Source organism: Cryptomeria japonica, chromosome 9 (genome assembly GCF_030272615.1).
Source record: "Cryptomeria japonica chromosome 9, Sugi_1.0, whole genome shotgun sequence".
Lineage (NCBI taxonomy): Eukaryota > Viridiplantae > Streptophyta > Pinopsida > Cupressales > Cupressaceae > Cryptomeria > Cryptomeria japonica.
In genome coordinates, this window is record NC_081413.1 from 688513635 (window position 1) to 688528593 (window position 14959).

At 35.7% G+C, this 14959-nt stretch overlaps 2 protein-coding genes across 4 annotated transcripts; both read right to left on the minus strand.

Annotated features, from left to right (window-relative positions):
* Positions 1 to 1530: 1530 nt before the first annotated feature.
* On the minus strand, positions 1531 to 2194 carry LOC131855804 (probable xyloglucan endotransglucosylase/hydrolase). Its single transcript, XM_059211897.1, has 2 exons — positions 2035 to 2194; positions 1531 to 1891 (listed from the first exon to the last, which is right to left on the minus strand). Exons 1-2 carry the CDS (start codon positions 2139 to 2141, stop codon positions 1531 to 1533), a joined length of 468 nt encoding a protein of 155 aa, XP_059067880.1. The 5' UTR covers positions 2142 to 2194.
* Positions 2195 to 2704: 510 nt separating this feature from the next.
* On the minus strand, positions 2705 to 5679 carry LOC131073945 (potassium channel KAT3). 3 transcript variants are annotated; one of them, XR_009359010.1, is made up of 7 exons: positions 5275 to 5679; positions 4763 to 4871; positions 4593 to 4655; positions 3801 to 4285; positions 3449 to 3547; positions 3290 to 3322; positions 2705 to 3157 (listed from the first exon to the last, which is right to left on the minus strand). XR_009359010.1 is itself a non-coding variant. In XM_059211950.1 (5 exons), the coding sequence occupies exons 2-5, from the start codon at positions 3813 to 3815 to the stop codon at positions 3038 to 3040; spliced, it is 267 nt and encodes an 88-aa protein (XP_059067933.1). In that variant the 5' UTR covers positions 3816 to 4285; positions 5275 to 5679; the 3' UTR covers positions 2705 to 3037. The 3 variants fall into 3 exon arrangements, 1 of the variants encoding a protein (XP_059067933.1); XR_009359009.1 differs by having other exon boundaries at positions 4593 to 4661; XM_059211950.1 differs by lacking the exons at positions 4593 to 4655; positions 4763 to 4871.
* Between the last annotated feature and the right edge of the window lie 9280 nt (positions 5680 to 14959).

Consider the following 14959-nt stretch of genomic DNA (forward strand, 5'->3'; position numbering starts at 1 on the left):
CCAATATTCTCTTATACCATAACGCTAATGGTTCTAATTCACTAGGTCAATAGTAGTGGAGCCCAAGTTGCCTCACTTTTCTTTGGTAGATTTTGTATTAAAGCCCTTCCATTAGGGGCCCAACTTACCCATCTAGGTATTGTTGTTCCTGATTTTCATTTTTATAGATAATATGAGAACCTCAAAAACTACTTTTAGTTTTGTGTCTAATCGCAAAAGACTTGGACTTCGATTCATGACTTTTTCAACACATTTTCACCTCCCTTTTCTTGGCACTTGATTTCTCCTAGTGATGTCCTTCTCTCAAACTTAAATATACTTAGATATAGGATGATTTTAGAGTGTATATTTTCTTTATCATTTGGAAAAAATAAAATAATGCTTTATTTTCTAATTGTATTGGTGATGCCTATTTTTAATTTTATGCTAAAGCCATGATATGCTCTAATGTGTGTATGCAAATCTAGGTGAAATCTAGTAAAATTTCACTTAAGGTTTATCATCATTAGGAGCTTCTAGGCTACTAGGGAAATCCCCTATGTGTGGTTGCTATGGTCTTTCCCATCTCCTCTCCTCTAAGAGGTCATTTATGTGGGTATAGCTAGTCTATTTAGACATGATCCTGGATATCACTCCTAGGACTCTAAAATACCCTCTATCTCCTCTTAGAGGCATGCGAGTGTTGGTTAACTTAATTATGGAAAATTTCCTTGCCTATAGAGCTTACTATCTCTCCAATTCATGCCCAACAACCCACTAAGGACATTCCTAAAGATGTAGATGGTTCTCTCACTAGTTGAAAGTTGATTGAGGATACTACCCCTAGAGATGCATGGGAAAAAAAGCTTATTGATTAGGATTCAGTTACTCTGAGAATGTTTTTAGATACTTAAATGATTTTTAGGCTTGACCCTTTTATTTATTGTCTTTGTGTTGAACTTGTTCTAACTAAGAACTTTGTGGGTGTGTCCTTTGACCAACCTAAATTTTCTATGAGAATATTTTACTATTTTACACTTTAATATAAAGTTAAAAATATTCATTAAAACTAAAATAAAATGTATCATTCACTGAAATTACTATCTGATTTTCAATAATTAAAATGCCCAAGGTAAGAATATCTCCAGCCTCAATGGCAACACCATAAATTTTTGTTGGAAGATTGTATATCAAACCCATACTTAACAAGAGCTACAAGCAGCGAAGTACCTGCTGAGAGTCTTTGCTTGTGTTTGTTGTATGCATAGATTTGTAAGTGTTTGTTGTATGCATATATTTGTAAGTTTGAGGCTGCTTGGTTTATGCCAATTGAAGATAGAATAATAGTAGGCATTATGTTTGCTAAATTATGAACTGTTTCTCTGTGCAAATTTCTGCATATGTAGTGTATATTTAGATTATCCACCAATTCTTCCTCCTAGTAGGATAAAACACACAAAAGACTCATTTACCTCTAAAAAAAACAATGTCTCTTCATCCATCAATTAAAAATAATTGCATAATGACATTTTGCAGTTCAGAGTTGAACATTCAATAATCACAAAGAAGATAATTATCACGAACCCACTTCAAATGTCCCTGCTGGGCATAGTTCAAACTGCTAAACTCTGGTCCATCCCACCAGTGATTTCCTTGGGTAGTGGAGGTACACAAAGCAAGGCTGCCATTAAAGTCCTCCATATTCCACACACAGCCTTCAAGTGTGAGATTGGAGAAGGAGGCCACAAATGGTGCATGGGAAAAGTCAATTTTCACTCTGCCTCCTTGTGTTGCCCACTGATCTCCATTATACAAGATTGAAAACATTCTCATTGGCTTCTCATTGGGATATGGCACACCTGCTCCCTCAAAGTTGCCAAACACTCTGGCAGGAATTCCATCTACCAGTAACCTGAATCAAGATTCAAATCTTTTTCAGCCATACTAATTTGCTCAAACTGTATATCATTCTAAGTTTTAGATATCTTAAATAAGAAAAAATGTAACAATTCTTTAAGCTTTGCTTATTAATTTACTGGGAGGTAGAGGATTTACAGGATCTGAAAGGGATTCCAGATGACTGTGTATGTATTGTAGTCAGCGGTAGGATCAAACCATAAATAAAATCGTTGCTCTGTGCCACCTACACCTCCGACAAACATATTAGTGTGCAGGATGTATGGTTGCCCTGAACTGTTTCCCACGAATTCAAAATCTATCTCGTCATGCTCGTCTCCTCCTAAATGGAACTGCAAAATTTATCCTATAAGCTAATCATATATGATACAATATATTTGCGTTATGAATCTATTAATAAGGATCCTTTTCTCTTTTTGGATTCGAGGGGAGAAATTTTTTAGGTCTTGATTTTCTTTCTTTTTTTCTTTTTTTCTTTTTTTCATGATGGATTGTTGAGTGTAATTAAGTCAGTTTTTATAGTATATTGTGAATTCAAATGAAATTCATGAAATCATTTTTAAAATTATATAATAATTATTAGTATGGAAATGAAGTCAGGTTTAAACAATATACTTTAAGTTTTGATTTAAGATAAAATCATATTACTAAGTAGATTCTTTTGAAGACATTAATATGATTTAAGATAAATTATAATTTATATGTAATCAAAAGCTTAAAATATGTTATTTGAGCCAAAATAATACTTACATATCATACGCATATCAAATTTCCCAAATAGAAACTCCTGCTTTGACTGGATTCCCGAACCTATTCACAAGAAAAACCATTGAAATCATAAACATATTAAGGTCTATAGTGGTAAGACAAATCATAGAAATCGTAAACATATTAACATATATAGTGATGCATTGAGTTAAACCGTACAAAATATATGGTGGGTTTAACAACACATTTTAAATTTTGATTTGTGCAAATGATTTAATCTTAACATTATTTCATTTGAATGATTCTGTGCAGCTTTTAAGACTGTCAGGAGATATCATAATCTTTTTTTCAATGATCTGGATGAGTTTTAAAGTTAATATATGGGAACTCCAAGACTACTTTCCAAAGATTAGATATTAAACAATTTGGATCATTAGGGACCCAATCGAAGAAGCTGGCTAAGTTTGGTAGTTCTTAGTGTAAAAGGTTGTGGGATATCCAAAAGTACAGCAATCTCCCCAATCAAATTTGGAGTTCCTTCTTTTTCTAGAAACTGTAAAAGAGTTAAAAAGATTGTTAAGCAGATCTTTGCACTAGGAAAATAAATGTAATGAATGAATCTCTTTCAGCTCAATTAATGAACTATCTGTAAACTTAAAGCAATGGGTAATGCTTGCCCTCTCACCTGTTCGCTTCCATTTGCATGTGTGAATATATTCTGTAAATAGACAGTTGAGAGTTTAATGTCGATGATAAAAGTGTTGAGATGGATATGATAGGAACTGTTCTAGTAATAGATTGCTAAATGTAGAAATGTAGAAAAGAGTTTAAATGTTTTACATACCACTGTTCCAGAAATAATTATGTAAAAATCCCCAGGAATTTGGTTCTTTAAAATGATATCTGCATTTTGTGGAAAGTATTCTCCTTTCATCTCTGCAACCTTCAGGCATGAAAAGATGATCTCTACGAAGTTATTCAGCTTTAATCATTTAATTTTCTATTAAGTCTACAAATAATTATAAAAGATAATGGATTTAATATAATTTTTTAATTGCATTCTAAGCAAAACCAAAAAAATACATATTATACAAAAGTTAAGTAATCAGAATTAAATATAAAATTAAGTGAATACAAAATCTGTATTAGGAATGCTACTATGAAAAATTATGTCTGGCATTGTAGAGAAAACTCACAAATTGCAAAAGCATATTTCTTGAAACTCCTTTGAATATGTAAGTGTTTTCAACGGTTGGTAGAAAGAGATGGTGATAGATGTTAGAACGGAGGGCTTTAGGTAGGCCTGCCAAAGTGTCCTGCTGAAGTTCTCGTCTTGAAGTTGAGCCGCAGCTGTGCCATCATTTGCAGCTTTATCCATTCTGGTAAGGAAAGAAAGGTTTAACAGAAAACAAAACATACATAAAATTTAGGGTAAACATTGCTTACTAATGTAAAAACGGGAATAGTTAGGGTCATTGCCCTGTATAGAGAAATGAATCAGTTTAAAGACCTACAAGCCTAATTTGTTTTTTAAATTTCCCTTCCTTGATCTGAGCCATTTTATTACCAATTGCTAAAATGATGCAGTTGCAGTTATTATACTTACTTTATGTATCTTTTACATAGCCAGGCTACTCCATATGACCACGGATTTCATAACCAAGCCCCCAAAGAAATTGTCCTGCCAAGTATGTAATGCTTAAGTCACATTATACAATTTTACTCTAGCATGGCAAGCCCTATTTCTGATTCCTGGTGTATCGTTTGTGCCATTACTAGTAACAGTAAGAATTTCATTGAGCAAAAACGTCAAAACCCATTAGCTATAGCGAAAATTACCCATATCATTATTTTCTTCATGTAGAGTAATTAACAACAAAAAATACCATTAAACTTCCTAGCTGGTGTGTGGTTTACCAAAAATGTATGCGAATAAATCCTTAAACCCTTGATTTGCAAAAACCCAAATAATACAAAAGCATAAATACCTAATGTGTGGCTTGTTCAGCAGGCCCAAAATTCTCATAGCAGTCACTTTGATTCTTCTCCTCCTATTTCTTCAATCAATAATGTGGCACGAGTTAAACCCTAAATGTGCAAACCAGGCAATAAAAACACTAAATATGAGAAAAAAAACAAAGCCATTCATGTTTTTTACCCATGCTACCGAGGGCATCAGAGCCTCTATACAAAGTTGCAGAGACTGCAATCCATCCATCTCCTTCTCGACCATATAAATCTAGTGTCTGTTATGATGACTATTAACCCTAAACAATAGCACCATAGATACAAGATAGGGTAAATAAATATAGGAATCCAAAACATAAAAGAGATTACGCAGTAAAGATTTAGACATAGGTAGCTGCATTTTTTTTATGGATAAGCTGAAAATGTTTGTAAACCCTCCAGGAACAATTTCTTCACAAACCCTAACATGACAATTAGTTCAACATTGTGTCCATTGACAGGATCCAGTAAAATGAACTAAACTTCAGAAACCTGTATAACAAACAGTTCATTTGCCTAAGAAAATCACATTTATGAGAAATGGATTTTGAGAAAAGGTTAGTTGTCCATACGAGGAGGTGACATGGAAGAAGCAAAGCATGCTAGACCTGTCAAGTTACGTAGGCTATTTACACATTACATGCAAAAAAAATATTCTTGTACCAGAAAAATATAAGCGGTTTTGAATGCAATGCAGAGACAGGTGGACGGTAATGGCAACGGGGTCTGGGGCAGCATCAGCGATGGCAGAATATGCAGTGCCATGTCCAGAAATGAATACCCCAAGACTTCTATTTTCTCACCCTCCCTTTGGTAGTCATGCGTTCTCTCGTATAGAAAACTGTGAACATCTCTGGAAAAGTCTGTCACTCCTCTGCAATGCCAATCATAGGCGGCCAAAACATTTTCTATTTAAAATGCTCATAAAAAATATGCAACTTCACTAATAGAAATAGCATATGGAAAGGAAATATTTAAAAAAGATTGTTCCTGATTGATTGTTGCAGCTTAGTTTAATCACTAGTTAGTTTCAACTCCTCCGCTATAGTTTCCTGCAGGCAGGAACTAATAAACACTCTAGAGTTTTTTTCCTTGATTTCATTCAAGGATGAAATGTTATAGGTATTTTTTTTATTGAATATTATACGCTAGAAGGATTATAGTTGTAAGTTACTTGTATGCTGTGAGTAATTAAATATCATGAGTGAAGATTATATTCGTTTGAAATTTCTGTTTAAGTTCAACAGTGGATTTCAGAATCTTCACTACTTTAACATTCACCACGAGTTATATGTCCAAGCATAGTGCAGTAAAAATCATTCATCTATCGTTTGAAGTGACTTTTCGCTTGTTTTCGCACTCTTTCTTTCCTTTCTCTTGGTAAACATCCTTCTAGTTTCAGATCTTTTCCTCTCAGTTTTTGGCATCATTATATAGGACGCAGACTCCTTGCAAATACATTTGTCATAGTCTTTAGTCGAACCCTTAAATATACTCCACAGATTTAATAAGTTCTAATCTCTCCAAAACAATCGACAAAAGACTATATGTTGCTGTTACGCACGGCAATGCGGGTGCTCTTTCCAAGTTGATAGATAAAAGACATGAGATGGTCACGTCAGGAGGCACTACACCCCTTCAGATTGTCGATGAGTTAACGCCCGGATGGAATACAACCCTTCACTTGGCAGCCTTTTACGATCATCGAAAAACTGTGGAGAAGTTTCTGAAATTTATCACTGATGATATTGAGTCAGGGAATGAAAGGAGCTCCCAATTTATGGTAGCAAAAAATTTATAAGGTAACACTGCTTTGCATGAAGCAGCCAAAGGAGGACATTACCAAGTAGTCAATGCTTTGTTGGATAATAGCGCTGATATCATGACTGTTGTCAATAATGTCGGTGAAACTGCCTTGTTCAAAGCAGCCAATGAAGGCCATAAGCAAATTGTTGTGAAACTAGTGGGTTACATATCTGCAAACTATGACAAGAGGATATCTGATGGCCACACACCTCTCTTGGTGCAGGAGCACCCCTTCAAGTTGATAAATCAGACTTAGAGGAGGAAGGATAAGGCATCAAACATGTCTTTAGGATGTTTTACATGTGTTTCAATCATGCATTGTGTGTTTATAATAAAAGACCCTATCTTGTGAGTCAAACTCTTATTTTGGCATCTTGATAAGCCAATTAGGATTTTTGGACAAAAGGGGATCAATTGTGTGTAGGGCATAGTTATCCTAGTAGTTTTAGTGCTTCTAGGGTGTTTAAGGAGGGGTTAGTCTTAACCCAAGGCATTGGGAGGCGAGAAATGACATTTTGACAACTTTGTCAAAAGTTGTCATAAGCAACTTTTATGCAATTTTTGCATTTTTGTTTGTTTGAACTCCTCCAATGGCTTTAACCTCTTTTTTTCGGTTGAGGGCAATTATGGAGTGGTATATACACCTTGTGGATCCAATTCCCAAGGTTAGACTATATGGAGGAAAGTCTTGATGACTGCAAACTAATGAAATTGAGAGTTTTTCTTCAAATTCTGGAGTTTTTGTATGGGGTGCGGCATTGTACGGATTTGGATCAATTCCCAATTATGTGAATTTGTTAGAATAGAGAGTCACCTTTGATTTTTCTTTGGTTTGAGGTTTAGATTGTGTGTTTTCTCTTGTTATTCCAATTTTGTTGTAGGTACCTGGAAAACCAGGGTTTACCTAGGGTTTTGCTTCTCGATGGACATAACTTGCAATTTACCAATCTGAGACTCATGGGATTGGGTGAAATGCAAGTATGTCCAGTCTATTTTAAGATTCCAAAAGAAATTTGTAGGAGGAGCAAGGGAGGTGTGTGTTTGAATTGAACCTAGGTAGACATCTCTATGTGGCTATCTAGTCCTTAAACAACAAAGTTACCCTAGAATGCAAATGGCAATGATTCCAAACGTGTAACCCTAAAATCCATGATGGTTTATGGTTCCCCACATGCTCATGGAGTTGTGATTGTATGGTTTGTTCATTTGGACATAGTTGCTTCACAAATGGAGACCTAATTAGCCCTTTAGGATAGTTGACCTTCATTGGTTTTAGACCTTTGTTTGTTAGACCTTGACCCTTCCCTTTGGGAACTTGTGTAAGGCCCAAAAGGGTATTTAAATCCATGACTTTCTTGTCAGGGTGTTTGGAAAAGTTTGGACTTAAGGTCCCTTTACCCATTTCGAATGGCTACTAGCAAATAAGCCTAATTGTGAAGGTGCTATAGGGAATGGTGTTGAACCCTTACAACCAGTGCTTGATCTATTCTAGGTGAGTCATTTTTGACCCAAAATAGGTGTGGTAATGGTCAGTAACCCTTGGAGGCTTCAAAGTGTATGTTGGAGCAAATTACCCAATTTGAGTAAGTATGAGTCTTGGAGATTGTGAGGTGTTGAACTAATGTTGTAGATCCTTGCCTTGATAGGATCCTATTATTGTTTTGAGGGGTCAGTGTCATACATCTTGGAGTGTTTGGCAAGACACAAGGAGGGCTTTGCATCATCTCCACACTGTCATCTCCCATGCGCACAAAGGTATTCCTAGTGGTGCCTGAAATTGTTGATTTTGTTTCTGATTAATAAAAAAATCACAATCAACAACAGTTTACAAATGCAACTTCTCTTTCTTAATTTTATTTCTTATTTTGTATAGAACATTTATAAATTAGCTCTTGATCCGATTGTGTAGGGGTGATTCCGGAAGGCCGAACCTCCTTAAACAAGTTGATAGCTCATATCCAATTAACATATCAATTTCCCATATCAACACAACATCTTGACAAAGCATATCAGCATCATTTCGATGTAACATATCAAGAGCAACATATCAGTAATATATCGTGGAGACTATTTCCTTGTCGGCTATGCCTTATCTATTTTCATATCAAGCTGACAGTTTTGTTTTTTGTGGAGACTTTCTATAGTGGGTTTTTTTGTTTGTTTGTGGTTTCTAGATATGATAGTGATCCTCTTGAATGGTGGAGGTTCTTTATTGTTCACAGTCTTCTCAAGAGGCTCACTTTTTTCTCGGGTTGCATCTCTCAATTCCTCTCAGCCTGCCCTATTGAGATGGGTCATTCTTCTATAAAGGGAAAGAGTGGTTGGCTGGTTGTTGTTAGATGGAACTCGTTGGGTGTTGGTTGGTTGTTTGATTTCCTTTCCATGCTTTTGCGCTTTTGTCCCTTTTCTCCTATAGAGGCAGAGAGACAGGAGGCACTCACCTGCTTGGAGCCGAGTCGGTTCAGGTTCCTCATTCAACTCCAGATTCTAGGCTTTTTAGGTTATGGGATCTTGTCAAAATCCATTTTTAAGGACCTCATAATTTTGATGGCTGAGTAAGTGCTATCAATTGTTTTTCCTCCTTTGATCCCTATTGAGGTGGCGATTGTGGAGAGATTTCAGTTTTCAGCCATGTTCTTGTTCCTCCTGGTTGAGGGAGCTAGTAAAAACCCTCCTCTGTTAGTTATTTTTTGACTAACTAGGTGTTTGCTACCAGTTTTAAAGGGCACACCCTGGCTTTTTCTGGTTCTCATTTTTGGTTAAGGTGTGCTAGGTTTGGGAGCCTTATATCAGGTTGTGGGAGCCTCGTTGAAACCATCTTGTATGGTTGTGGGTACCTGTCAAAACCCTCAATGTCTTTAAGGTTGTGGGAGCCTTTTTAAAACCCTCTTTTGTGGTTGTGGGAGCCAGTCAAAACCCTCAGATTCTTGTCTCTTTGCTCAGGTCCAACTTGATATGTAATGTTTTCTATTGTCCTTTAGCCGGCGTTTCACTACAGGTTGGTTGTATAGAATGACTTTATATTTATTGATCAGTTGTTTCTTGATGGGGTCTGGACGTCGATTCATCTAGGGGGTTTCGGGTCCTCTTGAAAACTGTTGTTCAGGGTTTCGGGTCCCCTCAAAACCCATTTTTCTCTTAATCAAAAACATATCAGTAATCCATATCAGTGCAACAAATAGTGACCCATATCAGTGATTCATAATGTGATTCCTATCAAAACAACAACCCATATCGTGATCCATATAATGACCCATATCAGTGCACCACATCAGAGCAACATATTAGACAAATTGATTCAACGACCCATATCAGACAAAACTAACTCCATTAGACCCATATCAACATTTTAACAAGCTACCAAATCCATTGCAACCTCTCACAAATGAAACTCATCTCAGAAAATATTTTTTTCATACTTTTGCAACTGATGCGCTAAATCAGCCCTTCAATGTGCTACATTGCTCTGTGTGTGTTAAAATTCTAGGTGAATGCGCTAAAACAGTCATCCAAAGTGCTACCCTATTCTACCTATGTGCTAATTTGTCCAGTCAATGCGCTAACATGTGTTGCAGATGCACTAAATTGCATCTACACGCTATTCTACTAGGTCAATGTGCTTACCTTTTAACCTAGGGTTTCTATGCACTAACCTATGTTTTGTATGTGCTAATGGACTAGTCCTACATGCTAAAAAGTGAAAAACTGACCCCCCCAGAAAAAATGTGACCAAAATATGCAAAAATCAAACAAAAAGACAAGGATTCGAGTCACTTATTGGTGGGCCATATTCGGCAGGTCTTTGGTATCACCTGACATGCTCAAAACCATGAGTATGATACAAAACTGACATCGTGATCAGAGCTCCAAAAATCTAAATCACAAGCAGTTAAGTGTAAAATGAATTTTCAAAATCACTTTGTACCTTCTAAAAGGGTTAAAACCAGGGTTAATAAGTGGGGCATGCATTTTTCCCATTCTTTTTCTATTATTAACCATATCAACATCATTTTTCAGGAGATGAATCAAATTGTACGTATCTTAAATTAACACATCATCAACTTTATCATATCAAAACAAAATCAAATGATCAAAACTTTGAATTTTTTTACAAATCTTTTGAACACACCCTTGATTCATCTCCCGAGGGGCCATCATTAATATCATTTAGCAAATCCACATCTGGGGAATCATATAGAACATTTTGACACATGACATCCTATCAATAAAATTTTGGCCACATATCAAGTGATTTTCTTTGAATCAACAAGTGCGCACACATCACTTCATAGAGGGGCAAAATGTAGACATATAAATCTAACCACCTTAAATAAATATTGAATATTTATTTAAACCACATCCCCTTATTAATTAAATCATATTTAATTAATTTCTCCATTTTGATCTATTTGATTAAATAAATTATTCGATTTATTTAATTAAAATCATCTAACCCCTTTCTAGCCTTTAAATAAATAAATCACTTTATTTAATTAAATCTCCTTTCTCCCTTTTAATTAAATTTACATTTAACTAAATTGATCCTTGCATATAAATAAATCAAATTTGTTTATAAAATCCCCTCACTTGCATTTATGCAGGTTGCATCTATTTTGGTTGAAATAAAATATTTTTATTTCAATTAAAATCCTATTTCTCCCACTTGCCCTTTCATACATTTTGTTGGCATATGGACACTCCAATGAGACATTGTATGTGATTGAAGGTTTTGTCATTGATGGTAACCTTGCAATCCTATGGCATTGGCAAAGCATTACATAGGCAACCTTGCAATCCTATGGCACCGGCAAGACATTATACCGACAAAGAATTACATAGGCAAGACAGTGCACCGACATCAGAAGATCACTCTACACTGGCACCGACACAGAAGAAAACATGTATACCGGCACAGAGGCCGATAGGATTTTTGTTATGTAATATTTTGTTTATTATTGTAAGCCGACTGGGCAAATTGTAAAATGACTCTTATATATAAAGGAGATCATTGTAGACATTTGGTAAGTGATGTAAGGAGCATAAAAGAAAATTATTAGGCAGACCTAATGTGCGAATTATAGATCAAGGGTATATGTAAAGAATAGAGCAGGAACCGGTACTGAATCTGGCATTGGAGATGCTATTGTAAAGAAGTACAAGTCATCAGATTAGTATAATCCTTAGTATAATCAGTGTGACTTCCCATTGAGCAGTGAGCTCTAGGCAGTTGGCCTTCCTGCATGTGCAGGCCCCTATTGTAAGTAATATTCTCTTATTGGCTAGTGAGTGAATATTGTGGGTCACAAATCCCACTAAGGTTTTTCCCAAACCGGGTTTCCTCATTAAACATCTTGTGTTATGGTGTACTTTTCGTGTGGATATTCTTGATTCTATTTATTGCATTATTTCTTGCATACCGATACACTGTTATATTATGTTCTGCATGTTTTATCTTAAGAAATTCTTATTACCGGTTAGATACTGATTCACTCCCCCCTCTCAGTATCTGTGGGACCCCTAACAATTGGTATCATAGCTTGGTCCTCTATTTTCAGAAGCCTAACAACTTGAGAAAGATCTTGTCACCGGTAAAGATGGAAAATCTGATGAAGCAACTTGAAGGAGCTCTTACAGATTATGATGCAGAGAAATTGAAAAATATCAAATTAGAAGATGATTTAAGAGCAGCTCAGGATATCATTCAGGCACTTCAAGAAAATTTTACTGTTGCAAGAAATAAGAGAAGAGAACTTTGTGAAAAATTGCAAAATGAGAATGATGAAAAGGAATCACTTAATGATATGATAAGAAAATTGAAACAAGAGATCATGACAACAAAAAATGAAATGTAGGATATGACTATAAGATTTTGCAAAGAGATTGAGGATAGGAAGAAGAATGAAGAAGAATTGACCAGAAGACTAAGTGATGCAGCAAATGACAATACAAGACTTAGCTATGAAAATGACATGTTGAAGATAGATCTGATGCATACTCAAAATGACTCAAATGAACTGATGAGACAAAAAGAAATCTTGGAAAGAGAACTGGAAACTGCAAATCAACACAAAGAAAAATTCAAGAAAAGCTCAGAGGAACTTGGTACCTTGCTGAAGAATCAAAAACCTAAAGGTGACACTTCTGGAATTGACTTTGAAATTGGTGAAAGCTCCGGTACTGCAAATACTCAGGATCACAACAAACCGGTAAGACAACCTAATGCTTATAAATTCAATGGAAGATGCTTTAACTGTAATAAGGATGGTCATAGAGCAAATAAATGTAGATCTAGGAATTTTCAGAATATCAATACACCCACTAGTCAATGTTCAAAATGCAACAAAGTTGGTCACAACTCTGAAAACTACAGAATGAATGTGAGATGTTATGTTTGTGGAAGATTTGGACATTTATCAAATCAATGTAGAACACAAACCGGCATAGGTTATGGGAAAGCTATTCAGAAGAATAATGTAACTTGTTATGCATGTAACAAGATTAGGCATATTGCTAAATTTTGTAGAAGTAAAGGAACACCAGTAGACAACAAAGGTGCTAGCTTGAAAGGTAAAGAAAATGTTGAAGAGGTTAAGCAAGAATTCTCAAAACAATGGATTAGAAAAGCTGATCTAAATATTGGGAATACTTCTCCATTGGTAGAACCAACCAATGCTTCACCGGTAGGACAAAGCGATGCCTCACTTGTAGGACAGAGTAGTGCTCCACCAGCAGGAAGTTCTTCATCAAATTGAAGAAAATTTCCTTGAGGGTTTGGCAATCTAATGACACATGTGCTAATTATTCCCTCAGTTAGAGGTAAGAAGTTGAAATTACCTATTATCGGTAGACAATGTTAAGTGAATACTTAACCGACATGCAATTAATGTGGTAGATGGCGAAAAGACATTATAAAAATAAGGTTTTGGCTCCATTTCATTTCACCATGATTTCAAATTTTCAGAGAGCGCAAAGATTCCGAGCTAAGGCATTTCGAGCAAGAAGCAAGCACTCCAAGCAATCATCCATCCAAGGCAGAAAATGTATTTAATCATTGCATCCAGCTCTGCAATTGAATACATAGAAAACCCTACTGTTGTTGAAGTAATTAAAAGACCTAGGCCCATATTTCAGTTAGTTCCTGAGATAGCAAAGAAGGATGATACCTTAGGTGCTTTTTCTCAAATCCCTAAAGGAGTTGTATATGTTGAAGACCCTAGAATGTACATCCACTGCAACATTGAAGAGTTAGGAGATGAGGAAATCAAAACCATGTATAAAACCGTGATATGTGATGATACCAGCAATGCTAAAAATGAACACAAGATTATTTAAACCCTAGGATTCACAAAAATCCTTAGCATTCCTAAATTCCCTAAGGATGTGATTAGGATAGTGTTAAGCAGAGTTCATGGAGAATTTTTCTAGTTAGATGAAATCCATAAGATCACCAAGGAAGCTGTGAAAGCTATCACAGGGTTACCGACCACTAGTAAGAGACCAAATAAAACCAAGAAGGTTCCAAATGACCTAGTTATAAAACTAACTAATGCAACATTCGATAAGAGATCTTCAAGAGTTAATGATGTAAAAGATATCAATGTGATATTCATATGTATGATATTAGGTTATAAAGCCACTCATGCTAATAGACTTAACTCAGTTTCAAGTTTATGCATTAAGAGTGCTTATGATATGGTAATAGACAATGCAAAAATTGACATCTGTGAATGGTTAAAAGATGAACTGATTGACAACCTTGGAAAAATCAAGAAGGACAAGAAAGGAACTTTCAGATTTGGAAATCTGTTAGTATGCCTAATGCTACACATCACAAAATAGGTTCCTGGTATAGGTTATAAAGAACTTGGATATGACATACCGGTAGGAAAACAGTTAACTGAACTGTTTAATACCATGGGTGAGAACAAGGAGAACAATATTAATCACTTTTTCCAAACATTGAAGACCAAAATGAAGCAAAGAATAAGATTATCTCAGAAAATAGTAGACAAATACAAAGATGATATATGCTTTGATATTAAGAAAGATGAAATCTGGATGGAAGCGGTCATCCCAAGAACAATTTGGGTAACCGAGATGGGCTATGAGACAGATGATCACATAGTTGAAACTTATGCTAAAGCACTTCTGGAAGCCCCCAATGAACCTAAGGAAGAAGTATTTGGTAGTACTGAGACCATAGAAAGCCAAATACAATCAAAGAAAAGAGTAAAGAAGGTTGAGGCATTTGTGAGGATAGGATCCAGACAAGCAAAGGCCATTAAGGAAGATGTATTGAAGAAAACCGGCATAACAAAAGATGAGTTGGCAGCTCCACAACCTGAAACTCACCTATCACCGGTAGGTACTTCTTCAGAAGGTGACATGCCAACAACTTTTAAAAGATTTGTTAGAAAAAGAGATCCCTCACCAGCAACCACTCCTTCACCTAGAAGGACAAGGCAAAAGCAACAAGCAGTGAGATCTCCAGTTAGAAAGGCCACACCCAAGAAGAAACTAACACCAAAGAAAAAGAAAAGGA

Coding starts and splice junctions, on each gene's coding strand:
- LOC131855804 (XM_059211897.1), bottom strand. CDS start 2,141: ATGTTTGTCGGAGGTGTAGGTGGCACAGAGCAACGATTTTATTTATGG. Junction 1,892..2,034: donor TGGAATCCCTTTCAGATCCT/GTAAATCCTCTA, acceptor ATCTTGATTCAG/GTTACTGGTAGATGGAATTC.
- LOC131073945 (XM_059211950.1), bottom strand. Junction 3,323..3,448: donor TAATTATTTCTGGAACAGTG/GTATGTAAAACA, acceptor GTCTATTTACAG/AATATATTCACACATGCAAA. Junction 3,158..3,289: donor ATGCAAATGGAAGCGAACAG/GTGAGAGGGCAA, acceptor ACTCTTTTACAG/TTTCTAGAAAAAGAAGGAAC.